This window comes from Cyprinodon variegatus, unplaced genomic scaffold (assembly GCF_000732505.1).
Source record: "Cyprinodon variegatus isolate N-32 unplaced genomic scaffold, C_variegatus-1.0 Scaffold35, whole genome shotgun sequence".
In the NCBI taxonomy this organism is placed as follows: Eukaryota; Metazoa; Chordata; class Actinopteri; order Cyprinodontiformes; family Cyprinodontidae; genus Cyprinodon; species Cyprinodon variegatus.
In genome coordinates this window covers 1,062,714-1,090,080 of record NW_015150488.1, presented here as the reverse complement: position 1 = coordinate 1,090,080, position 27,367 = coordinate 1,062,714, and the positions used below count along the sequence as shown (strand labels likewise).

General features: G+C 38.6%; 1 protein-coding gene across 4 annotated transcripts; it reads left to right on the top strand.

The window, feature by feature from the left end:
- The first annotated feature begins 1,174 nt into the window (after nt 1-1,174).
- ppfibp1 (PTPRF interacting protein, binding protein 1 (liprin beta 1)) lies at nt 1,175-27,286 on the top strand. Of its 4 annotated transcripts, XM_015404309.1 has the most exons (27): nt 1,175-1,318; nt 7,407-7,488; nt 7,936-8,141; nt 10,776-10,865; nt 12,014-12,127; nt 12,229-12,357; nt 13,787-13,879; nt 15,205-15,322; nt 15,456-15,500; nt 16,702-16,763; nt 16,881-16,965; nt 17,252-17,391; nt 19,724-19,815; nt 20,549-20,609; nt 20,683-20,857; nt 21,226-21,258; nt 21,795-21,936; nt 22,016-22,147; nt 22,990-23,140; nt 23,248-23,359; nt 23,461-23,549; nt 24,631-24,753; nt 25,112-25,237; nt 25,321-25,509; nt 25,818-25,982; nt 26,098-26,163; nt 26,250-27,286. In XM_015404309.1, the coding sequence occupies exons 2-27, from the start codon at nt 7,425-7,427 to the stop codon at nt 26,331-26,333; spliced, it is 2,886 nt and encodes a 961-aa protein (XP_015259795.1). In that variant the 5' UTR covers nt 1,175-1,318; nt 7,407-7,424; the 3' UTR covers nt 26,334-27,286. The 4 variants fall into 4 exon arrangements, with proteins under 4 accessions (XP_015259795.1, XP_015259811.1, XP_015259804.1 ...); XM_015404325.1 differs by lacking the exon at nt 15,456-15,500; XM_015404318.1 differs by lacking the exon at nt 21,226-21,258.
- Nucleotides 27,287-27,367: the final 81 nt, after the last annotated feature.

Below are 27,367 nucleotides of genomic sequence, written 5' to 3'. Positions count from 1 at the left end.
AAGGGTCAGCTATGGCTGAGGGTTTGTGTTGTTGTCCTGGTAACAGATACACCTATTTCCCAGTACCGACACTTTGGCATATTCTGTTCCAGAATTGTTCTGTATTCAACTCCATCCCACTCCCCATATGTTATGATTAGAGTTGTTCTTTTGTTTTCTACATAAAGAAAAGCATCCCCACAGCATATTGGCACTATCATTTTGGACAGTGGGTATAGTGTCCTTACAGTCTTCCTGTCATGTAACATTTTAACACAACTAGGCTCAATATCTTCAGAAGTCCTGATACTGAATTCAGGCTAGTTTATGGTTTGCCTTTTTTTTTTCTTCAGAAACAAAAAATTGTATCTTTGTTTAAAGTCACTAACACATACTGTCCACTAGAGGTCGCCCGAGGTAATGTATCCTTTGATATGCAGTTCTCAGACAGAAGAAAATGCTCCCTTTAATGTTCAACAGAAAATAGAAAATTGCTTGCATAAGTATTTTAATTAAAGTGATTGTACTAAAAAATTTACTACAGTGATTACTTTCCCCCTGTGCAATACGAACGAATCAAAGTATGTTAGTTTTGACGCGTCAACTAATTTTACTCCTGTTGCTTTCAATGAACCCTCCAGGCTTCCAATAAAGGGTATAATCCTTAAAATTCAGCCGGGAGATGAGTCGAGTAAAAATGATACACATTTAGAAGAGTTTTCCTTTTTTAATGTATAGTAAAATCCTGTATTTTTGTTATTAAGGTGCAGTTAGAGATGACATAAAGGAAATAGTTTTTTGCCTCCATCCACTGACTTTATATGAGGAATAATGACATTTACATTGAGATCATCAGCGTTTAATCAACAGAAGAGTTGGTTACACTGAACATCATTTTTCTTGGGGGGGAGAGACACACAGCAGAGTCCCCAAAAGCATCTATTGTTTCAGAGAATAATGTTCTAAAAACACAGAAGAAACTGATTCATCTATCAGTAACTTTACCAAAGTGAGCGTCCACCGTGCTCTGGATGAGCCTCGTTTCAAATCTCCTTTCCAGGCCCATCGATGTCACGCCGGATAAGAAATGGAGCGCATCCCCAGAATCCCTGCTCCCGGACCAATCCCGGCTGGAGCGGGGCGGGATTTTCCAGCGGCGACGTCATCAACTTTCCCCCTGAGCAGCAGCGGTGTCACATCGACATCATGGCGTAGCGATGCGGTGGAGCTGGGGGATCCGCTGGTGGGCACGGAGAAGTTCAGAAATCCTGGAGTTTTAACTTTATCATCAGGAATTATCCAACAAAACACGACAAAGTTAATTCCTTCGAGCAAAGCGGTAAGAGACGTGGCTTTAGTTTTTGCTGTGATTTATTGATCTGTTTATTCTTTTATGGAAAACTTAGTTCAACGGCTGTTGCTCGCGCGCTCGAACGCTTGCTCTGGTTGTTCGTGCTTTAACCTTTAATGGCTGATTTCTGTACGTTTTTTGGAGTTTTTAGCGGTTATCAAACTACTTTAGGGCACCACGGGGTCTAATTATTCCTCCGCAAGTTATATTTGACAAGCTGTACTATTCCTCATTGTTTTTGAGTGAGAAAAAGTTGGTAACAAGTGATAAAGTTTTATTATCTAGATGTTACCAAGTTTTACAGCTAGACAAATAACATTGAAAAAGCTAAACTCTCAACATTTTCAGACAGCTCAACAGTACGTCTTCGTAAGTAGTAGTTGTAGCAAGGTAATTTAAAAAAGACTAACTCTCATATTATGATTGAATTTTTTTAAACAATATTAATGTGTAGTTTTTATACCTAATTTTTGTAAACGGCTAAGTGGCTGAAAGAAAATGTATCTTTTTATTTTTAATTTTATGACGTTTTTACTAGTTTTAATTTGGCCTGAGGGCATTTTAATGTTTCACACTTTTTATGTTGCCATAGTATGTTTATTTTTTCAAACCTGTGAAACTTTATCCGTTTTTTAATTGTTCTCAATTCAACCTTTCAACCTTTTTTTGTATGATTTTCAGGGAAATTTAAATCTTAATCATCCAGGGAGACCAAAAGGCTTTAAAGGGTCTGGATGTGAACATTTTGTTTCATTGTCATTACACTGTCACAAGTACAGAGCAAAAAAATGAACTCTCTGCATTTAACCCATGTCCTTGGGGAGCAGGGGGCTGCCATTGTGGGGCACCCAGGGAACTGGATGGGATGAAGGGTCTTTGCTCTAGGACCCAGAGTGGCAGTCAGTTGGAGTGGGGTTCGAACTCAGAACCTCTAGATTTCAAAAGCATCGTCCTAACCACTAGGCTGCCACTCACCTAAACGATAGCTGTGCTTCTGTAAAATTAAATAAATGGATTTAGGGATGTCCCAATCAATAATAGCCTAAAAAATGAGTTTATTTCACATTAGTTAGTTGTTTGCAAATGTTTTGTTGTTGACTTTTGTTCCCTGTTTTAGTAATATAACTCGATCAATCCCTGTCTAACACGTGACAGTAGTAAATAAGTAATAAAGGTCAGTAGGATTCATGCTTTAATCGTATCAGGTCAACATCAGCATGGTGTGGTAAATTAAAAAGTTGTATCGGGACACCCATAGAAAAAAACTCATATTAGAAAGGATTTTTATGTACTTCAACAAGACATGATTCAGTCGGTGATCGTTATAATAACTTCCACATAATACAGGTTAAACGACAGAACCGGTTTTAGAAACTATTGAAGCTAGGACTTTAAATCATTACTTTTCTGTTTAAAAACAGAAACGGCTTCACCCCATGCATGAAGCAGTTGCAGAACTGGAGAGCTCCTTCAGTGACAGACTGCTGCACCCTAAATGACCCAGGGAGCGTTATCACAGGTCCTTCCTTCCTCACAGCAGCTGTAAGACTCTAAAACCATCACTGTTCCCAACAACCTAAATAAGCTGTTACATTCATGCTGATTTTGCACAGTTTCTATCTTAGTCAGTTAAATAACATGCTGCTATTTTTCAAATATCCATTACTGTAAAAATATCCACAGCTGTATATTAATTATTTATTCTCCAGGTGCACATTATTTATATTGTTAAATCACTTTACAGTACAGTATTGAATTTGTTTACTTTTTAACTCTTCACTATTATGTTATCCTTATAGACTTATCTAAGGTCCAAATTTGTGTGACCGTTCTTTCTATAATCTTTTTGCTGCTGTAAACACCAGAATTTCCCCATTGTGGGACAATGAATTGATTTTTATTTTTTTTTACTTTATTCTAAACCCAGTTTTAATTAAGGATCATTTCTAATCCAATGCACTTCTCAAATTAAGACTTTGTAAATGGACCATGAAGAGCACCAGTCCATCCTACAGTAAAACACTCATACAGTCCAATGCTGCCACTCCTTTCATACATAAACCTTTGGGACATTTGGTTCCATAAACACGTTCTACCCATGAAACATGGTTTTGTCTGAGTGAATCATGTTCATTAAGCCCTGGCTGTCATTGATAGGTAATAATAGCAACTAACAGTTGCAGCATTCATGCAGCTATGGGCTTCTTGGCAGTAACCTTCTTATTGGAAGGTCCATAGTTTTTGCCACATTTGCACAATTTAGAATAACGTCAGAATGCGCGGTTAATTAAGTTAAGCAAGAAACTGTGAGTAATGGCTAAAAAATGTGTCCCTCTGTCCAACATAAATGAGTCCTATATGAGCTTTTGCAAACACACGCAGGAAATTCTTGGAGATTTTATCGCATCAAGCCTTAATTATTTGAAACATTTCATCTGCATCCTGTGCTTACATTGGATCACCCTTTCTGATATGAAGATTTTCCCTAACGTTGCCTTTTTTAATCACCTTTTTCCAAACTTCATTTTATTTGGTGCCATAAAATCAGTGAGGATGTGTTCTGCCTGAACGCAGAGTTTGAAAATAGCTGGAGGTTATTCTTGAGCTGCGCTTTACAGGCCTCAAACCTGTTTACACACAGACACATAACCTCACTGTGCTTCTAACATTCTTCAAACCTGGAGCCATTCATGGCTCCACGTTATTTAGCACCATATGGGTGTGTTTTCTAAAGCGCTGCTGCGTTGAATCGACTGACTGTTTTCACCGTTTGGATTAAAACAGGATGAGCTGTCCTAGCTACGGTTTTAGTTTTTTCCCCTGGAATTTTGTGTGAAGGTGAATATGAGTCAAAATATGGCGTCAGTATGTGGAGAGGTTTGTATCCTCTCTGCCATGTCCTTGGAAAGCATTACATTACCATAAGTAAAAATAGAAAGTCTGTATGATTTATTCCTGGTTTGTAAATTCCTCTCTTTCCAGCTCTTTTCACCGCTAACCACGGAACAGCGTGTTAAAGTTAGCTGCTTTTTGGGTGTAAGCATCAGTCTTTCTCTTTTAAAAGACATAAAACCCCAAGACTTCCATTCTGTTTCCTGCACAGATCCCTGGTTTATAAGGGAATGTAAGTTGTTGTTGTTTTAATGCCAGGAATTCTTGAGAACTCAGATTGTCCTGAGAGGATGGGCTATAATGATATTCTTTACCCTAAGGGACTAGCGCTAAAGTTGCAGAGAGTTACTAGACTGCTTTTAGCTTTAAGAAGCTTTCAGGTTTAAAAAAGTGATCATAAAGGCAGGTGGTGTTGTAGGTGTCCTGTGCATTATAAGCCTGCATACCTTCCTGTCAAAATACCCTGCACTGGTGAATAATAGTAGTAGTGTCTAATAGTAGTATCAGTCATGCTAACAGAAAGGCGGACAGGGAAGCACTGTTTTCATAAGAGGTGCCGGGATTTTAAAATTTCTTGTTTTTGATAGCAGAAGCGCAAAGACAAAATACAGTTCAAAGTTTAAGGGCAAACTGTATGTATGAATCTGCCCCTCCTTGATTTCCTTTAGATAAGATCCAAATCTGTTGCTCCGATGTGATGACTGGCCTGTTTTATCGACTTGGTTAGTAGGAACAAACGTAAATCCAGGTGTCTTTCATGGCTGACCTAAGGTTTGCTTTTGAGGGACAACACATGCAAATCCGCCTCATCCGAGTGCAATACGGGTTGAACACTATGTTTCTTTGAAATGACACTCTCTGTGTTTAGTCCTGCATGGATCCTTGAGGATGTGAGTGTGGAAATGTTCAGACAAGTTTTCAGCCGCATGAGTTCATCGCTGTCTGACACATGGACAGCAGGTTCCAAAGCAGCTTGTCTGGACCTGGTCTGCTGTGTTTGAAGTTGGTTTGCTGATAGCCACGTGTTCCCTTCACCCATGTTTGTGCTTCCTCTGAGAAAGACAAAGAAGAAAAAGAAAAAAAACGGTCTGATTCAGGTATTTACAGAGAGATGCCCTAAGGGTCCCCATTCCATTTCAGAGTCACCTCTGTTGGCTCAGCTGCTGGTTTAATCACAACGCAGTGAGTGACAGTGATTTATTTATTCTTTTTAAAATATTTAACAATGGCATGAGTCTCAGCTGGTATCTGTGATGTCATTGGTTGACCGTTTCCCCAAACATATTTTCTAGATGTGGTTTGCTTGAGTTTTTTTGTGGTTTCACGGTGGCTTAATTGCATCATGACTGATTAAGAAAGTGCTAATCTCATAACAATGCTATCATAGTTCCATCTTTTGTATCCAGTCTTCCATTGATTGAATTTTCTGCTTTTCGGTTTTAAATGTCTTCATCAGGGCAAACCTCTACTGTAGGCAGCCCCAAAGTAGCTTTTTTTTTAATGTATTTCTGATAGCCTCAGTGTTACACTATGGTGTGTTGGCTCCTCTCCCGCTGCTGCTTGTTGTGATCAATCTCACGTTTCATTGCATTCCTGTTTTACACATAATGGAAAGTTTGCCTGCAGAAATGCTAAAATAACAGTGCCTGGTATGTGGGTGGTTTCCATAAAGTTTGAAAATGGTGGGGCACTCCCAGGATTTGAAGCAGGCGATTAAAGGAAGAGGGCTCCTTATGTGTGCATGAAAATACAGGAGAGTGGTGTGATTGAACGTCCACAGATAAAGGGCCGGCTGTGTTCCTCAGGGCAGACGTCCAAGGCAGAGACAGTAAAATGTAACTTCACACTGCTGCAAACAAAGTGTCCAGTGTCCCACTGGGAGGACACGCTGTATACCAATGTTTTAGGGAAATGGCCTGATTGATGCTTGAAAATGCATTATTCATTACTGTTTTCTCTGACATTTTATTAGTTCAAGTTAAGAATTTCACCCTTTCTCGTGAAACAACCCAAAATAAAAATAAAACATTTTTATTGGATGGTTGTGATTCTGCTTTTGGTGGGACTGATTAAAATAGCCTAGCTTCTCTGTAGTGGTCTAACTCCTTGAAAGACCTAAATGACCAGAATGCTTTTCTTAGGTTTGATTAGATTGTTTTTTCTTAGAAAGTTTTTATTGATTCTTTTCCTCTTTAGCTATAGCCGCTCTCGCTTGATGCACACAGTCTGTCTAGGACTCCAAGGACTGACCTCAAACCAGCTTGGATTTTCAAGAAGCTGCTTTTAAATAAAGGCTTAGAAACCAACTCTATTGCTTTGCATTGCTTTATCAGTAAACATTGCAAAGCATTCACATCCCTTTTGTACCTTTTAATGTTAAAAAATTTCATACAAGTAAGTTGTTGAAACAGCTTTCCTGTCAGCCATCGTGGTTTTTCTGTCTAACTTTGTTTCTTACATAAACAAGGGAAGAGTCTTCAATTTCACTTTTTAATTCCTTTGGGTTTTTATATCTGAATTTGATGTACTATTAAGTTTTATTTAATTTATAAGAATGATTAAAATTATTTAAAAAAAAAGAGACTAGATTACAGTTTATGAAACTGAAAAAAGAATGATTAGATACCCTCTTTTTTTTCCCCACATCTCTTTATTTTTTTATGCTTTTCATTTTCCCTCAATTTTTCTTAGGACTTACTAATGCTCTCTGGCAGCCTCCACTTTCAAAACCACAGACTTAAACATTGGGAGTATGAATGACCTTTCAAAGCACTGTAAAAGTTTTCCTTTAGATTTTGAATGCTTTTCACACTAGAGGTAGACATTACATCAGCTGTCCAATGTTTGTATTTGTTCTTTTTGCTTGTATCAGCATTTGTTGATTCATTAATGCATCCTCGCCTTGAGATCACACTAAGGGCATGCATTGCCAAACCCTCCATTTGTAATCCATTGTTAATGGGGGTTTTTTAGATTTGTGTTTCTTGTTTAGATGAAGACATTTATCATTGTGTCATTTACATTTAACCGTGTAAGTATTGGAGTAAAAAGTAAAATCTGCTTTTGAAAAATCAGCCCAGAAAAGTCCAAACCACATATCAGGGATTGATTAGACAGATGTCAACATAGTTAGCATCCACCTAAAAAAAAAACCCCACTGATGATGATAATTATTTTCTTAAAGGTTGATCGGTGACTGAAGATGATGTCCGACGCCAGCGACATGTTGGCTGCTGCCTTAGAACAGATGGACGGCATAATAGCAGGTGAGATTCTCTGGGAACTTTAAACCTCCTCCAAGTTATCTGAGAGATCATCTCTTAACAAAGTCATGCTTTTTCAGCAGTTTTTGAGAGCAAAAACAGCCTGTTAAAAGATTCTGCTTGGTCAACTGACAGTACTTAGTCTGCTGTGATTTTTACTGTGTGTTTCACCGCTGACCTTTTCACAGATATCATATGATGTCTTAAGCTCCACGATTGTGATGTTGTGTTCAGCTTTTCCACTCTGCTTACTTTAGCTGTCTGGTTTTAAGCCATTATCTTTAAAATACATCTATGTTTACAATACACTATAACAGTTTATTGAAATCAGAGTCTTTTTATGTGCCACAGTGAGCCTCTAATCGGTTTGCTTTAAAGTATATATGAATATGAGCCGTTTGCCCTGCCTGTATAATTCAATTTAGTGCTTTCTGTGCTTCTTTGCCTCAGGCTCCAAGGCCTTAGACTACTCCAATGGGCTGTTTGATTGTCAGTCACCTACCTCTCCTTTTATGGGCAACCTGCGGGCCCTTCACCTACTGGAGGACCTGCGCAGCGTGCTGGAGTTAATGGACACAGAGGAAAGGGAAAGTCTCCGCTGCCAGATCCCTGACTCCACAGCTGAAAGTCTGGTTGAGTGGCTTCATGGTAACCTGGTGAGAGACTCATGATAGACAAACACCCAGAGGCTGCCTCAGTTCAGATCTCTAAACTGCTACATATCTTATTAATGGTGTCCAAAAAAAAAATTGTTTTGGCAAACGGCATTTTAAAAAAACACAGTTTTTTCTGTTGCATTTTAGTACAAAATTAAATTAAACTTAACACAACTTGTTTTATTATTATACTGTTGGTCTACTTTGAGTACAGGTTTGCTGTTTTTTTTTCTAGTTTCAATCTGATCAATGCTCATAAAGTCCGAATTTGGCCATAAGGGCACAAAATACTCATACAAGCAGTTTTTATTTGAAAACATCACCAGACCCCAGTATGTCACACGTATGAGTGCATGTTCCTTTGCACAAATGCCTTGCCTTTTATGCGCCTGTAGATTCTGTCCTACTCCAGTGTGGACCTGTTTCTGTGTGCTCATACCAACTATTGCCACTTTTAGGCTGGAACTAATGTGAAAAAGTGTGCATTGCCTGTGATGGGCTACTTTACAGGAAATCCCACTTACAGACAGTTTTTTTCCTGGCTGTGGCTGTGGCTACCCGATTCGTACTGGGAGCTCTTTGGTACCATCAGCTGATCTGCACATGGCAACCAGTAATACATTCGGGTCGCCTTTAATTGTACTTTAGAAAAGAGTACAGAAAAAAAATTTTCTCTCCCTAATTATAATAAGAAATTTTGATCATGTTAAAAATGTTTTTTTCTGAGAGAATAAATGCATTTACATGCTTTCTATTCTATCACTTGTCTGTGAAATGGGATCCTACCCTACTTCTGGCAGCTAATTTTTCAGCTTTGAATGTTATTTTTGAGTTTTATATTTCACTTTTGTTGTATTTATACAATATATATTGGATGATACAAGGAAAGACAAAGCTAAAATATAGATAAACGCAGTGTAATCATATTTTGCCAGACTCCTCTGAGTATTTCCCATGAAGACATCTGAGAGAGAATCTTAAACGCATCCAATTCTTGCAGAAAAGTTTCTTTTCTCATATTTAGTGCCTTCTTTGACGATTTTATAATAGAAATAAGAATTTTCACTACCTTAATTACAGTATTTATGGTGAACTTGCTGAATACCTGGTTGCACATGTGCAAATGAGCTGATGGTGTAGATTGGGTAATGATAGTGCCCTGTTATAAGTATAACTACGGTATAACCAAAAGTTCATTCAAGCCTCATTTTGCTCATATAAACAGTGAAGCTAACACTAACTTAGCTCATATGAAGTTCCAAATTAAACATTAATCATTTTAGAACATATTGCTAGAGCTATCAAAACACATTCATGACTGTTAAACTAAGACATTCAATGATCACTGTTGAAGCTATTTATTCTTTATTTCTTTATCCATTTGAATTGTGTTAATTCCTAAACTTATTTATTTTTTGTATTATTTATAGACTTTATTTATAGGTTAATTGTTGAATTTTGTGTATTTATTTTTTGTTGTTTTATCATTTTTTTAAATTTATTTATTTTATGTAAAACAGGAAGAAATGTGGGCGGTCCACTTTCTATAATTGTAGGAGCCTGGTAAGGACCAGCAGGCATTTGGGTTAGGGGCCTATGGGTTTTTACCAGTGCAAGAGAGGTGACAGAGCAAGGGAATGTTTGAACTCTGTAATGTTGCAAAAAAATATAGGAAATAAATCAACTGAACATCTACAAGTTTGGACTTCAACTTCTTTTGCCTGCTTCAAGAAAACGTGACCCCAGTGCCTATAGTGACTTATTGGAACTTTATTGGGTGTTTGGTTTGACAAACATTCGCCACTACAATCATGGCCCTTGCCAATTTATAACTCTCTAAGAGAACAGCAATCAACCTGAACATGGTTTGCCAACATTACTAGCCACAACTCAGAAGGAAATTGTACCTCTTCAAGAGGGGGGATTTCAAAGTGATGAAAGTTAACACGAGGACACACAAACGGGTCCACATGTGAGGAGGAGAGAAGTTACAGGTGCAGAGAAGAAGCCTGTAGTCATGCTAGTGATATATTGGGTCTCCATATTAGAGCTCCACGCATAAAACATTCAAAATGCACATGGAGAGATTAGTTGCCTTGCATGTGTATGAGTATTTAATATGTGTGTTATAAAATACTAGCCTTTTTAAACCAAGAACATCTAATGCATAGCCACCAGCTTAAGCCAAACCTTCTGCCTTCATTTGTTTGCAAGTGATTTGTTTACTTGGAGCAAACATGCTCTGCTGAGTTCCTTGGGAAAGTGGTTTATTGCTGGTAGTGTTAATATCACAGTCAGAGTGCAGGAAGAAACCTGCTGACTTCTTGGGAACTGGAGCAGTGTTTGTGAAAGTGATGGGCTGATTGCCACGTGGAGTCTGTGTTATGCTGTAATACTCTGACTATACAGTGGATTTTTTGCAGTTCTACCCTTTTTTAAGCCTTGTAAGGTTTTGTTTGTGCAGGGTGAGGCCATAATGCCAGCCCCGGTTTAATTAGGAGAAAAGTTCTACAGGGAGCATTTTTAGGAAGGTTAAGCCTCCAAATATTAGTACTTTTGATGGACCTCATAGTTTGCATTTGTTTGTTTTTTTTTTATCATATCAGTGTTTTTGTTTTTTTTCTCATCTTCCAGTCCAATGGACACATCTCTGGAGGTGGAGGTGATCACTACCAGGAAAGACTGTCAAGGTTAGAAGGCGATAAGGAGTCCCTGGTGCTTCAGGTACCCTGTCAACAACACATGGACAGCTTTCTATTATATATCGCCAAGACTCAAACTGCATATCTATGTATAAGATCTTGTGTTTGTAAATTCTGATTGTTGTATTTATGAGCTTTACTTCACATGGGTTTATGATTTACAGAGCTGAGCAGGATTGATGATTGTTTCCAGTTGAAGCTAAAAAGCAAACTCTGTTTCTGAATGCTTCTTGTCATTTTGCTTATTACCGCGTACAGATGATGAAACCCAAATATCAGCGTCTCAGAAAATAATTTGCGGAAACACAAGATGTCCTGCCCTAGCTAATTAAGTCAAAACACTAGCAAAGGTTCTCAGATCCTTTAAACTGTCTCTCATTGATGGTCAGTGGAATACAGGATCATGAGGTCAACTGCTCGGTCATCAATACCTTTTCAAACAACGCTAGGTCACAAGAGGTCATCACAGAAGAAGCCGGTTAGGAGTTTAGTACCTAAGCATATTAACAGAAAATGAAGTGGAAGAAAGACGTGTGGTAGGAAAAGATGCACCAGCAACAGGGAGAACCGCAGCCTCAAGAGGATCAAGAAAAAAACAAGAATTTGGGGGATGTAGACAAGGAGTGGGCTGAGGCTGCATCAAGGGCCACAACACTCAGATGAAAACTAGACAAAATGGTTCATTCCTTAAGCCACGGCACTCCTGATTCAGATACATGACAAGCGCCTCAACTGGGCTAAGATGAAATGAAAATGGAATGCTGCTTAATGGTCCCACGTCCTACTTCTAGATTAAAGTAAATTCTATATTTCCTTCAGATTTAAAGATTTATTTTTAGGTTTAATTTATATTTAAAGCCCCAGAGTCTGGAGAATACTTTAATTCATCACCAGCAAGACAACAGATAAGGTCTGTATGATATTAGAACAATAAGGTCCCACTGCTTTAGGATTTCTTACAAAAAAATACCTGTGTCCAGTGAAAGATCACAGGGAGTGAGAGGTCTTCCAACTGACCAGTTATTAAATAAGGTGCTGACTGTGCTACACTTTAAATTTAATAAAACACCAAATATTTGAATCAGTAGCAATACTGCAAATGCTTACATTGTGAAGAGGGTTGATACAATTTTCAGTCTCACTCATTGTGCATCACTTTGTTTCATTCAGGTGAGTGTGCTGACTGACCAGGTGGAGGCGCAGGGAGAGAAGATCCGGGACCTGGACATTTGTTTGGAGGAGCACAGAGAGAAACTTAACGCCACAGAGGAGATGCTGCAGCAGGTGCACGTCTACTTGCAATAAAACCAAGGTTCAACCTAAGCTGAGTAGACGGATATGAAGCGAACGGCATGTTTTCATTTTTCCTTCATGTATCTTCGCAGGAGCTCCTGTGCAGAACTTCACTGGAGACGCAGAAATTGGAACTTATGTCTGAAGTGTCCAACCTGAAGCTGAAACTCAACACTATGGAGAAGGAGAGGCTGAACTTTGACAGATTTAGAGACAGTGAGGTGTGTGAGTTCATTTCTGAAGCTGTAATTGACATTTTAGGTCTGTGTAAGGCACACAGACAGACACATCTTAAAGGTTTTTTTTAAAGACCCACCCACTCCACTAAAAAAAAAAATGCACATGCTCAACCCTGTACCCGCTCCCGAGAGGGAACGCCTATTAAAAGTGTGAGAGCGCATTCACGTGCCCATTTCTCCTCGTGCACGCTCATACAAGCTTACTGTGCCCGAATGTCCGTCTTAACCCCTAAATCCCTCATTCATTATATAGAGTGGGGACTATATACTAGATTTTATAGCGAACTTAGTTAACTGACCGTTCAGACAGATGATCAGTACTTTTTGCTCCCCCTTGGTAAAATAACTTCTCCTCCACCACGCGGTGCCTGTGCCATCTTTGTTATTATGCGCCACTGTTGGGTAGCGACAGCTATGGCGACAGTGGGCCACTGTGACAGCAAATCCCATAAAGCTTTGCAAGGATAGCTCTACTCGCAAAGCATTTTGGGAAATATCTGCCTCTTCTGAGGCCTTTTTTTTCTTCTCATACACTTCGTAGACACGTTTTCTCTTAGGACCCTCTGCTGTTTTCAAAGAACCACCGTGAGAAAGGTGAGCTTTACTGTCTGAAACCATAGCTCACCACACATATGCGGCTGAAAGTGCGCATGCGCAGGAAAAGATACGATAAGTATGGCTTTACATAAACATATGACCAGGATGATTGACAATTAGGACTACTTATTTTGAGGATCCACCCAGAAATAAAAGATCGTCCTCTATAGCTTTAAACTTTCATTGGTTTTACACTTGCAGACATTTTTTTTTATTTATTCATTTTTTTCTGCCTTTTTGGTGAATGGCTTTATGAAAAAAATAAAAGATGTAAAGATGGATTGAGTTTGCAGAGTAAGTTTGCAGAGGACTTGGCTAGCTTTCAAACATGTTCTGTTGTTCTCTTAGCAGAGTTATCTTTGTCAGTTTTCCGCCTCACCGCTCATAAATCAAAGCTTCCTCACTGTTTATCTCTGCTGCTGCTGCTTTGGAGATTTCACTCTCCAAGGAATTTCCTCAAAAACATCCAGTGCAGCTCAAAGGTTTTCAGAGGTTATGATCTGAATTTAATGCTATACTTTTTACATCAACACTTCATCAGTGCTTTCATGATAACATTTTCTTGAAGAATGAAGCTAATAATACAATTATAAAACCTTTTTTTTTTTTTTTTTTTACACTATTGCTTTGTTTTTGCTGTTGTAAAAATATAGCTAATAAGCACTGATCTAAAATTCCACACCCTATAGTTATTACTCTATCAGATGCTATTGTTTTGTTTTTACGTACTTTCTGCGTGTGAATGAGCAGGTGCACAGCAGGGTTGTAAAAAAATAAGCACACTTAAGAGTATATTAATGTTTCCCCTCTGCAGGATTTAATTCTTGAGCTTAATGAACTGCGGTACAGACTGACAGAACTGGAGAGTGAAAAGCTACAGTGCGAAAAGAAACTTAAGTCGACAAAGGTGAGTCATTTTTGAACACTGCTTTTGTGATCAACTTATTTTTAGTATAAAAAACAAAATTAGTTTTAAGCCAGATATTAATAGCTGCTTAAATTTAAATGCATGTTTTTAGTAATCCATTAAATAATTGTACTGCACAGCCTTACTAGTGTATGTTACTTTCTAAAATTGCAGTTCTTCAGTATTTGATGGATTATAAAAGCCTCTTGAATGGAGCATGGTGCTGGCAGCATTATATCATGAGGCATTTAGTCTCTTTGTTATTATGTAGGAATCCTGTAACTTCTGGGATTCTAGCTGTGGTTATTGAGATCCTAATGTTATATATGTTTATGTTATTATGTTATATTATTGATTATGCTGATTGGATGCATATTTAAATGTACTTAATACTTGGATATCAAAGATTCAGACCCAGATATTCTCTTACATTTAATCTCTGCTGTCATTTCTATGCTCCTTTTTTCTTTTTCCTTTGCTTCACTCGTCTTTCCGTTCCTAGTCCTTTATGGCTAAGCTTTCTAGAATGTAAAATGAAAAATGGCCCAAATGCTCTATGAGAAACAGAAGAAAGCACAAAGTTCAGCCTACGAAGGTTGGCTTTTCTCAGGGTGAACTTGGTGCTTGCTGTATGATTATGGTTTCTGACCTCTCCCTTTGGCTCTTTCCCTTTTTTATGTTTCAACTTTAAAAATAAATATCCTAAAGTCCAGCCTCAGTTTTCATTTTTTTGAAGGGGGGGGGTGATGTTATTCTTTTGTGCTGCATGATCTATTTATTTTATAACAGTGCATTAAAAATAACCTAGCAAGTTAATTGCACTTTTAAACACCACTTCCTTTAGTGTACCAGGCAGTAGTGTCAGCAAACATTTTTTTCCTACAAACCACAGGTATGCTTTAATGCTGGGTCTTTGTAGTGTTTTTTCTTTTTATACACTTCCCTCTAGTTTCCTGTCTTCTGATATGGTATTAACTGTTGAGTTTTAATTCTACACTTTATTTCTGTTCATTCTATATATATAAATATATAGTGTTAATATATGGCCACCAGCTTAAGCCAAACCTATATTTTATTATATCTTCTGTTTTTTATGATGTTTTGTGCATACCACCTACCGTAGGTGGTATGCACAAAACATCATAAAAGACCTACCTGACACACATTTGCCTCTGAGCAGGTGTGGTTTGCGTGCCTTTGTGCCACGTCGGCTTCTGTGAACCTTTGTGTTGTGGTTTGTTGGTATTGTTGAGCCGGGCTGGGGGAGGGGGGTAGCTCTAATGGTGCGGGGGACATACTCTCACTGGAGTCCTTTTTCTGCACAGGAGGAGTTGGCCTCCATGAGGAGGCAGCTGGAGGGCAAAGATGGTGAAAAGAGGAGGCTACTGGATGACATCAGATTTAAAGCTAATACCACAAGCGGCTCCAATGGCCTAGAAAGAGGTGGGAAATGCAACCAACTAAAGCCCCACTGAACTTTAAGCATGCTTCCAGTTTATTCTCTCTGATATCTCATAATTGTTGGTTATATCTAAATTCTGCACAGTTCCTGTGTAATTGTTTTTATCCTGTGTAGTTTCTCATCCAGATGAAACGCTTAGAAAGAGGCTGAAAGAAAAGCGTAAGGGAGTTTTATCCTTTTTTTATTGTTAATCAGCACACTTCAGTGTTGCACCCGCCCCAGTCCCTGTTGCATGAACGAGCATGAGCCATCTGAACTCTGCTTGTCCATTGAAACTAATTGAAGTGCAAGTAGCAGCACCATATTGTAAATAAACTGAAGTATGGACCTTTTCATCCCATCTGTCACTCTTTTCATGTTCATTCTAAACAATAAACAAGGTTTGCCGTGTTTTCAGCAGGAACAAGGAGTTCAGTGCTGTCATAACCATTAAGGCTGCATATTCATCCCTCTCACTCATGTTCTCTGTTTATCAATCCACGCATTCATTCCAAACCTTTTTAGACCTTCCTTTCTCACAGCTGATGTTTCTTCTTCTAACCTTTAACTATTGTCAAATGCAGTGTTGTCTGACTGTACCTTTGTCTATCTGTGCCTGTTCTCATTACCTTGGAACATAAAAACAAACTCGGCCTCCGGACTCTCTGCACCACTCAATGCAACATTCCAAGGATCTAAGACATGTTTGTTCCTAACACTTTGCAGGTTTTAATTATTGGCTTTACATGGATTCACACACACATTGTAATAATCTGTCTTGTTGATGGAAAGTCAGGGAATCTTTAAAGAAGTCTTTATTCATGGGTTTCTTTAAAATCCTGATATGTTTGGATGTTTTTTTTGATATTTTTCAAGATATTTTCATATTTTTACTCTCCAAATTAGTTTTCCAGCAGCTGTAGATTTGGACGTTTGACTGTAGAATCTTTAAGGGCATGCATGGTTTAAAGTAGCAGACTGACCTTCAACTAATACTTAAGCAATAGAATACAATTCTTTTTTAATTTAATGTTAAAGCAAAGCAGTTTTAATCCAACCCTCTGACTCTGTTCTCTGACTCCTTTATGGCCTTTTTTTTTTTTAAATAAAACTAGGTTGTGATCACAAAAGAGTCATTTTTCAAATGAATGTATAAGCTTTTGAATTTCTTGATGGGACATCCCGTAAAACAGTTTGCTGGAATGTTTGTTCTGAAAATGTTTGTACAAACCATCTCAGTGCAACTCGACTGACAGTGAATTTGCAGCCTAATTCGACTGAAAGCGTCTTTTATCTCAGGCTTACTCTGCTTTCAGGATCTTTACATATCCTTGTACAAGCTTTGTTGTGCCTTTTTGCTAATTATATTTGTCCTCACCAGATGTGGAAGTGCAAAGAATGAAAAATGCAGTTGAATCATTAATGGCAGCCAATGAAGAGAAGGTATGTTTCTCAGCATGTGTGTACTTTGGCACAAGCAAGAACTTTTAATCTTTTGATAGAAAACCATCCTTCCTTGTTTCTTTTTATTTCTCTTTTTATTTCTTTTTTCTTGTGCAGGATCGTAAGATAGAGGAACTAAAACAGTCACTTTTGCGGTACAAGAAAGTTCAAGAAATGGTTATGTCGGTACAAGTGAAGAAAGGTTCGATTTTACTTTTCACTGTATTCTGAACTTATTCAGGGTCCAAAATATTATTTCACACAAGTTTTGCCATTCTGATGGCTGCCTGATTCTTTTTACTGCATGTTGGAGGGTTATACAATTGTACAATACTGCATGTTTCCCGCATGCAGTACTTGGTTTTTATTTATTAATGATTTAGAGATTATCATTAATAAGGGTTTGTGATTGGTAACTGACAGCTTTAATGAAGCTTCTCTTGTTATATGATTACACACCAAGTGATTTAAGATGCTCTTCGTTTCAGAGAAAACAAAAGACAACGATCGTGTTGAGAGCCCGAGTGATGGATCCAGTCCACTCCTGTCTGGCAGCTCTGGGTCTGTGGAATCTGAAAAACAAGACATTGCAGATGTTGAACAGCTGCAAACAAAGAAGCCAGATGAGGTTTGTAGAAGAAAGTAGAACCTACTTTTATTTTTTAGTATATTAGAGTGAAGATGTATTTCAAAAAACAGTAATAACAGTCTGTAAGAGGCTAGGTTGGCAGTTTTGACTATCCAGTTGCCACATTTGTGAGACCAGATCAGCCCATCAGCTCCAAAATCTGCCTTTTTCAAGATATTCAAAATGATTAAAATCCAAATATTAAGCCTGAAAAGCAACAGTTGTAAAGGTGCGTTCACACTGGAGGCGGTGGCAAAGGCCCTAGCGGTAAATTCAAATAGAATTCCTATACAAACCGTACACGCGGTTGAGTCCATGCAGTGAGAGTGTTCACTGCTCCGCTCTCACTACCTGCTACTAGATGGAGCTGAGGTGCTTTCAAATGGCAGCCAGCACCGCATGGAGAGAGAGAAGAGCGGTGATCCACTGAGGTTTAAACAAGCTGAACTTTTATGTGAAATCGTGACAGGGCAGCCAATCAGAGACTGGTTGTAGGCAAAGCTTTTTTCACTTAAACTGGAATACACAGAAAATCATGTTAAAAAATGTATAAATAAGGAATGCTCACGAGAGGTCTTTAGTGGATTTAAAAAAAAGCAGTTTAAAGTCAGCCCGAGAAGGACTGTTAATTTTCCTCACTCACCCTCAGCACAGTATGTCACTGCACAGTGCACACTACCCCGCAGCGGTGCTACAAGGAAGTCCTGCTGAATCCGACTGAATCAGAGCTGCCTCTGGATGAACCAAAGTGGACTTTTTTTTTTTTTTTTAGAGCTTTTGGGGCTTATCCAAAAGTTGATGTTCTCCTCAAGGCGGTTCAAAAGTTTTTTTATAAGGAACAATTTAGCATTAGTCTGTGATGTTAAGTTTCACCTGTGCATTTATTGTGAAATACTGCCAGCGAGACCTCTACAGGAAATGCTATGGGGTTGCCAGGGGTAACAGCAGGTCCAAAGCAGAGGGTCTGGGAGGCTGGTGACTTACTAAATATTAGAAAATCATTCCAGCCACTAAATAAGGTAATAATAAGGTAACATGGTAAAATAAGATAAACATGCCCACTGTTAGATTCAGTACCAGCACAGGAATGACATGTGAAGTTATGCAATCACTTTTATCAGGAAACAAGTGCAGCACTAACGTCTTCTGGGATTGTGATGTCATTGACCTTAATTAAAAATAATTCCATCTTAAAAACCAAATCAGCACAAATTTTCCCCACTTTCCTTGATGGGCCTTAGCTGGTCCCCAACAATTCATTTTAAACATCAATCTTTACACTAAAATATTCTTTCTTTTATGAGTTGTGGACATTAATGATCTAAAGAGAAGCGCCATCTCCTGGTCAGACCCTGTAATTCAGTGTAAGGCTGGAAGTTGGAGGGGGTTTTGCTGGGAGCTGCAAGGAAGTTGGCTGCCATTCGGCATTCTCATTGAAAAAGTAGGCTAGATCATTTTGATTCAATTCAGAGCTTAATGGGGGGGTTGTTGACCTCTGGATGACCTAAACAATAATCTTTAATATCTCTGAAACAACAACACCACATGTGATCTTTTTTATTTATTTACTTATTTTCCTTTTTACACATGACACACAAACCTGCACTGACGAAGCAACAACCACTCAGTCTATTTGCTGATTTATTTATTTTTTTAATTTATGTCAGTCGGGTGTCGGCTTCATGCGGTGGAATCTTGTCCTATTTGAGGATGCAGTAAACACTGTGCATCTGAAATTCAGAGCATTGAACTACCTACAGGGTTTGCGGAAATCACTGCATTCACCTTGTGCTGTGTGAACACACCATAAAAGTTTCAGGCAACAAACACATACAAACAGCATCTTTGTTCAATATATGGGATAAAAATATGTGCAATTGATTCTTTATTATTCTTAATACCAATGTCTCTCTCACCCAAATTAATCAATTATTTAGTCTGTCTTGCTGGTTTTGTTTCTCATTTGTTGCTGTTTACTACTTAGTTCACTTTATTCCCCACATCTGTTTTACAGCTGTCTATAGATGCAGAGTTTTCAGTGGCTTTTAAACTGCTTTATTCTTATCTGGACCTACGTTTACTCCACTTGTGATTTTTGCCTTTTATAAATTTTATTCCTTGGTTTGGGAGCCAATGCAGTTCCATTGCAATGCTGACAACAGTTTGCAGTGACGCTAAATTTCTTATCTTTTATGCTCTCACATATACAAAGATATCATGTCATTTTATGCAGTTTACTGCTCTTTTATCAAATAACTCTTAAGTGTTTTAACAGATAGGTTGGTTTTATTCTCTATGTACTTTTTTTTCTCCTGTTTGTGTTGATGATTAGCCAGACAGACTCAGTGGACTGAGTGACGACCCGTCACCCTCTCCCAGCCCTGCTGATCCAGTACCAGAGCAAGCACAAACAGAAAGCCAAAGGTAAAACAGTCAGAAAATACTTCCTAAATGTGTTGCTTTTCTGTAGAGATACTCTGTAGCTGTTATATGGCACACGTATGACTAATATCATGAATTGACTGTAAAGACTTGCTCTAAAACTAAAAGCCTCCTGCATGTAGGGTTTACAGTCCTGTAGATGACACTGCCTGGTACATCTAGTGTGTCGATTGTGGCGTTGTACCACATGTTAGATTCAAGAGTCATTGTCTTCTGACAATGTTTCCTGTCAGCCTCCAGTTCACTGTGGACACAATGGTCCTTTCATCAGTAGAAAGCGTTTTACTGGCCACAGATTCTCGTCAATAAAACCCATTCGACAGTATTAACGAAAATGTATCATTTGAGTTTGGGAATTAGGGAAATAAAAAAATAAGTAATAATGATAATACATTTTTCTTGACAAAAGTTAAAAAGAAAAGATTTTCCAGGTTTAATAATTAATATTCTGTCTTTTAGCTTCAGAGTTTTCATATTTTTCATGTTTTTGAAAAGTGGTTTGTTTGCCCCCTAATCTATTCAGCTGGTTTGCTAAATATGGCAAAATTAATCTTGCTGAACAAACTGAACGTTTGCAAACTTTAATAAAGTTGTAATGTTGAAGTCTTTGTAGCAGTCTTTCTCTCTACATGCTCTTGGTCAGATCTATGAGAAACACACAGCAACAGCCACCTGTAAGGCGCAATGTGAAGTATATGCTTATGTGTTATTTCAGCAATCTAGAGCCGACCAAAGCTGATGGTCAGATCCAGTCAGAAGAAAGCAGCAATGAAATGGTGAGATGATGTGATTATTTAAACACAGCTGAATTCTAGGCTTTCTTTAAAACTCTCTTTGATTATATCCTAGTGTACAAATGAAGAGAGCAGTAAGATGAGTGAAAAGCCCCCCATGAATCCCTCGGCCACCTTGCCTGCTTCCATTGATGATGACAGCTTTGGCTCCAGAAAGGCTCGCTCTTCTTTTGGAAAAGGATTCTTTAAGATCCGCGGAGGCAAGAAATCATCCAGCAACCCTAACCTGGGTAAGAGAAATCTCCTGAGTTTGGCTAAATATAATCAATGTTGTCATGTTTAACCTGAAATAAGAATGAAGAATAACAAACTGGTTACTGGCGGATGAGACTTTTCTTTTCCCAAACCACACCCTTGCAGTACATGACATGGCCCAGGACCATAATTTGCAGCCTACACAAACCAACGTTCCACTTTAAATATGGAAGTCTGTTTCCATGGTACTGTTAGCCCTTTGTCCTGTCTCTGTTCTTTTTATTTTTTATGTCTACGTCCATCCCACCTCCCCGGTCCTGTTTTTATTCCAATGATAATTTCTTTCCTCTTGTCTTGTTTTCCTGTTGGACGCTGTGCTGTGTGCTCTTTGTAACACATGAAGACCGCAGCAGGAGTGCAAGTGCGCCCATGTTAGGTACAGTAAAGGCTACTCGTCCCAGTAGGGTTGTCGTAGTTCTCCAACTGAAAGCAAAAAGGAAACTACAAATATGTTCTTTATCTTTGTGCATTTGCTTTCCCTCCTCTTGGATATTTTAATATTCCAGTACCCGATTGCTTTAACATCCACAGCCTCATCACTCTCCTTCGTTGCACAAACCTTTGCTCAACATACGGACTATGCACTCTGTATGTTGGTTTTCTTTTGTTTCTGCATGAAGTAGAGTGCTTATTTTATCCAAAGAAAGCGAAAGACCCCTTATTTGGACAAAGAGCTCCCTCTTATAATCTAAAACTAATGACCTAAGCTTTTTATTCCAGTGTTAGTCAGACATCAATATGGCTGATGCATGTCTATGTTTAATGATCTCTCAGCTTCTCCATGTCTTGGAGTCTTTGTGTGTTTCCTGTGGCACTGTTCTCCCTAAAATTAGCAGCTGAATTTCCATTGATTACTGTGTTTCTCTCACACCAATGCTCACGACGATTTTGTGTTGGCATTTGTTTGTGCAGCTGAAACGGAGCAACAGGGCACCGACCATCTGGACCTTGCCGGGGTCCCACAGAGGTCACCCCACAGTGACAGCACACACACGCTCCCTTCGACCCCGGAGAGCAGGAAGAAATCTAAAGGCATAAAAAAACTATTTGGGAAGTGAGTAAAAAAAAAAAAAAAAGAATCTTCAACTCTTGTGATTGTTTTAAATATTTAGACAGAAATGTTTAATCGGTAGGCTTAAGCGGAGCCAGTCGACCACGTTCAACCTTGACGACAACCTCCCAGAGGGAGAGTTCAAGCGGGGCGGAGTACGAGCCACAGCAGGACCCAGACTGGGCTGGTCTCGTGATTTCCAGCGAGTCAACAAGTGAGTCTGAGCTTTCAGCATGAATAATGAAAGCCAGAATGTGGTTTCCTTGTTTTCAGTCTGTATTGTTCAGTAACTTTTAGACATAATGAAATAAGGAATAACAAAGGCATAAAATAAATTCATCGTGTTTCACAATGGGAATGATGCTCATTCATTATCTTTACCAAGTACACACATGCTTATGCACTCATCCTCTTTTGAGCTGCAGTTTAACCAAAATGAACCCTTAGTTTAGCCACTTTGTTATAATAATGAGCTGCTTTCTCCAAATAATAAATGTTTTTCTGGCTTTTGAAGCATTTATACTGTTTGGTTATATAAAAAGCACAATATTGTGACAACAGTATGTGTCACTCTGCACAAGCTTTCCCTCTCAGCTGCGTTGTGTGTCTTTTTTTATATATTTTTATATATATATATATATATAAGTAATATGCTTGTGTATAAATGTGTATAAATATGTATATACATATATGTATGTATATGTGTATATATGTATGTGTGTGTGTGTACATATATACACATATATGTGTGTGTGTATATATATAAAAAAAAATTTCTTTGGGGCTTGGTGGTCCTATTAGTGTGATAGAGCGCCCCCTTTGGACAATATTAGGGGAAACACTGAGTATTAATAATATTAATTAAAAGGGAAAACTTTATCTTTCTTTAACTACAATGTCTGAGAAAAATAGAGAAAAATATATTAATCTCAGAGGGATTTTTTTAAATGAGATTATTCTATTACTTCCTGTATATTAAAATGATTTAATGCAGCTCATTTATACTATGGAAATGACAGACTCTACATAATTTAATCTCTTCTGTTTCCCTCGTAGTGAAGTCGACGCTCCGTTTGCACGCTGGTCCAAAGATCAGGTGTGTGATTGGCTGCAGGAGCAGGGCCTTGGCCTGTACGTGAACATGGCCCGCACGTGGATCTCCTCTGGACAGACACTGCTGCAGGCGTCGCAGCAAGACCTCGAGAGGGTGAGATGTGGCACAACAGTTATTTTAGCTGTCAGGAAAAATATCTTTAGACAAAACTTGCTTTGTAGCATGAAAAGATCCTTATTTGTGTTCTTGTGGATGTTTAGGAGCTTGGCATCAAACAGCCGCTGCACAGAAAAAAGCTGCAGCTCTCTCTGCAGGCCCTTGGTTCAGAGCAAGAGGATAACAAGGGAAAACTGGACTATAACTGGGTGACAAGTATGTAGAGTTATTTGTTTTGTTATAGATTTTTTATGTCTGCTTATTAACCTTCACTTTCTACTACACGTTGCATTGATCCACTATCTGTTTCCTCTCAGGATGGTTAGACGACATCGGCCTTCCTCAGTATAAAACCCAGTTTGATGAAGCCAGAGTGGACGGGCGAATGCTTCACTATATGACTGTGGTGAGTGTTTACATGTCACACATTGGATTTTGACATTCTTAAATTAGGGGTTTTCTGTTATAGTTGGTATTGGTGGTTAATTCTGTATTTTGTATTTGCTGGATACTATATTGGAGAATTTAAATAGATTGTTTTAGAGTAAAACCCTAAACATATTTTGTCTTGCAAAGCTATAATTGTGTCTAATAAGTACTTTGCTTGTTTATCTGTATGCAGAGCAAGGCTGGTGTTTAGTAAGTTTGAACCATAAACACACTGGGTTTAAAAATAATTAAGATGAAAAGGATTGATGCTGGTCACCCATGTATGAAAAATGCAAAATGCATATCAGATGTGCCATGGAAGGGCAAATTGGCATTATGATTAAAAGAGTGTTAGCTAGCTTATTTCTGTACTGAACAAAACAATTTGACCAGGAGCTGATAGGCGGTGGAGAAAAGTCAGTTGTATTCATATGTTATGGTATTCAATCAAAACATGATTAGAAAGACAAAGATTAAATGAAATGAAAGATGTTCTAAGGTCTTAAGGAAAACCTTATCAGTAAGGCTTCAGCTGCTTTTAGAATTAATCCAGACTCTAAAGAGGAAGAAGAAAACTCTTTCCAAAGCCGTGTTGCAACCATCTGGAAAGAGCGGTCACCTCTAGTGCTTTTTTTTCTGTTGGTACTTGATTCTGTGAACGTTTAATCTTGCAGAGTGTTACGAATCATCTTTGGCAGCCAGAGACAGCTGTAGTTTAAAGAATACTCTACAGATGGCAGTGGTGATGGCAAACAGTGAAGTCTCTTTTCTGAAGGGGTGTTTATGTGCCATGTCTATCCAGTATTAAGTTAAAATGACAAGACCCATTCCCTTTATGAGTAGTAGAAATATTTATATATATATTTTTTATAGGGAGTTTATTTTTCATTTGATGAAGTGGTTTTAAATGTCAGAAGCTGACATTTTGAAGAAGCTGCTGCATTAAACTTTTGGATTCTTGTGTCACTGTTGTTGCTTTCTTCCTGTTTTATGTGAAAGCTACTACTTTGTGTTACATTTAGAGAAGTTAGTGATTCTTTACCTGCTCTGTCTGTCAGGATGACCTCCTCTCCCTGAAGGTGGGGAGCGTCCTCCATCACCTCAGCATCAAGAGAGCAATTCAGGTTCTTCGAATCAACAACTACGAACCCAACTGTTTGCGTCGGAGACCATCAGACGAGGTACTTTTTCAGCGTTATTATTTAGACCCAGCCTTTTTTGCCAGTGTGAAGGAAGCCAAATGCGGATTCTTAGCGGTTCGACCCATGTTTGAAAAACATACGTTAACGTGCTATATTTAGTGGGAAAGAGGCTTAAGTCAGGACTGTACAAAGCCTTCCTTTAACCTCTCCTGGAAAAGTTTTAAAAAAAATTTTTAGGGGGCGGGAGGACATTTTTTTTAATCAGGGCGAGTTCATTTTTTCTGTTCTGTACAGGTCAGATTTCAGATAATCTTTTCTGACAAGTCTCATTTTGTTGAAAGGCTCAGCTATATAGTTTTTTTTATTTTGTAAACTACCTTTGGTTCTCTGTATGCAGAACAACATTTCACCTGCAGAGATCTCTCAGTGGACCAACCACAGGGTGATGGAATGGCTTCGATCTGTTGACCTCGCTGAGTACGCTCCTAACCTGAGGGGCAGCGGTGTCCACGGAGGTCTAATGGTGAGGAACTTTGGCTTTCCTCCACCGTTTGAGCAGCAGATTCTCCTTATATATATCTAATCACAACCTGTGTGCGTGTTTAGGTTCTGGAGCCCCGGTTCAATGTGGAGACCATGGCTCTGCTGCTTAACATCCCCCCGAACAAGACGCTGCTGCGTCGCCACCTTGCCACACATTTCAGTCTGCTTATTGGCTCAGAAGCTCAGCAGCTCAAACAGGAGTGTCTGGAGAACCCAGACTACATTCTACTTACTGCCACTACTAAAGTCAAGGTAATCTGGTACTTCCTCCTCTGCTTTCTCTGAGCGCTGTTTCCTAGAACAGAAGCAGCTTTACCGGTATAAATTGTGTTCACAGACAAGGAATTTGATTTAGACTCCCCATGTAGACAATAAACATGAATTTATGTTCTTTAGAGGTGTTAAATACAAGATATGTATATGTAGCTGGACAGTATATAGAAAGAAGAACAGCAGGTTGGCTATTTGGGTAGAAAGGACAAAAACTTTTACGTTTTCAAGTATGTTTTTAATGTGAAGTCCTGTTTTGTTGGTTTTGTTTTTTTCTGTGTCATAACCAGCCAAGGAAACTGTCGTTTGGTAACTTCAGCGGTCTGAGGAAGAAGAAGCAGGAGGAAAATGAGGAGTACGTGTGTCCAATGGACGTAGAGATGCCAAAAGGACGGAGTTTCCAGAAAGGCTTTGAGCTCCAGATCTATGAGGATGACCTGGACCGGCTGGAGCAGGTGAATCTATCGCACTGACATCATCACTTGTGTTGAGAATTATGCTGTATTTGTTGTGTGATCCGGTCCGCCTGGTTGTTTGTCTCATTCTAAGTGGAGTATATTGTTTTTGCAGATGGAGGACTCTGAGGGGACAGTGAGACAGATCGGGGCTTTCTCAGAGGGAATTCAGAACCTCACTGTAAGACCATGATGATTCCCAGGTCTCCTTTGTCCAATAGCTTCTGGTGTGAATAAATATTTTCTGTTTTTTTCTTTGTCTTCCAGAGTATGCTGAAAGAAGATGAATTCTTTAAAGAGATGTCAAACTCTCCAAACCCGAGTGTCACCGATGAGGAATCCAATGCATGAGACAGTCTGGGTCCGACCCGGTCCTGCTGTGAATGAAACTCTGGGCCGACCCTCCTCTTCTCACCGTTAACGACCTTTTATTGCCTTTTAGTGTTAAAGAGCCAAAAGTGTTACAGCTTCCTCCTTCTCTTTGTCAGCGTCTCTGGCCCATTCGTCACCATTACTGATGTCCGAGGGAACATTTAGGATAGCACCACTGTTAACTACCAGCTGGTCTCTGGAAATATTTTATACTCTGTGGTATATAAAGTGTCAACCAGCAAGAAAATGCCATGAAAATACGATTTTATATATTTTAATATATCAATTTTAGTTGCCTTCAGAGTTAGAAAATGAAAGGAAGACGTGGGCTTTGCTGAAACGGACGAATTCACAGAGGAAATTTAATCAAAGTATGTCTTTAAAAACAAATTCTGCAGCTGCTATGTTTTCTCTTTCTACACGACTGAACCTTGCTGATTAAACAACTGTGGTCTGATATTTCATCTTTTTTTATGAAGATTTGTATGCTCATCAATTTGCACATAAACTACATTAACCAGTCTGAAGAATATCCTTGCATGATTTCGGAGTTTAACACGTTTGTATTTTACTTTTTATCTTGGAAGGATCTGGGAACCTATTTAGTTGTTCCTTTGAACATGTAGTCTGAGAAAATATCATTTCCCTGCAATAATTCTGTAATTCAGCTCTTTATTCTGTCATAGGTTATACAATTTTAAATGCAGTTCTTGAGATCAATAAACTAATTTAAGTCAGCCTTGTTTCTATTCTGTTGGACAATAAAATACCAACAACTGAAAGTGGTTTGGTTTTGTTTTTTCACTATAAATCATGTATTTATGGTTTCCAAAGTGAAGATAAATTGTGGGTATATTCATTATTCCAAGCATGATGTCAAGGAGTTGTTCATTTTTAAACGATTCTGTTCTGCAGTAAATTAAAATCCGCCAGGGAACGTGAATATTTACTACTAAAGTCCGTCTGTGATTTCAAATGACTCTGTTTTTTTTTTTTTTCATTGTCAGTTATAT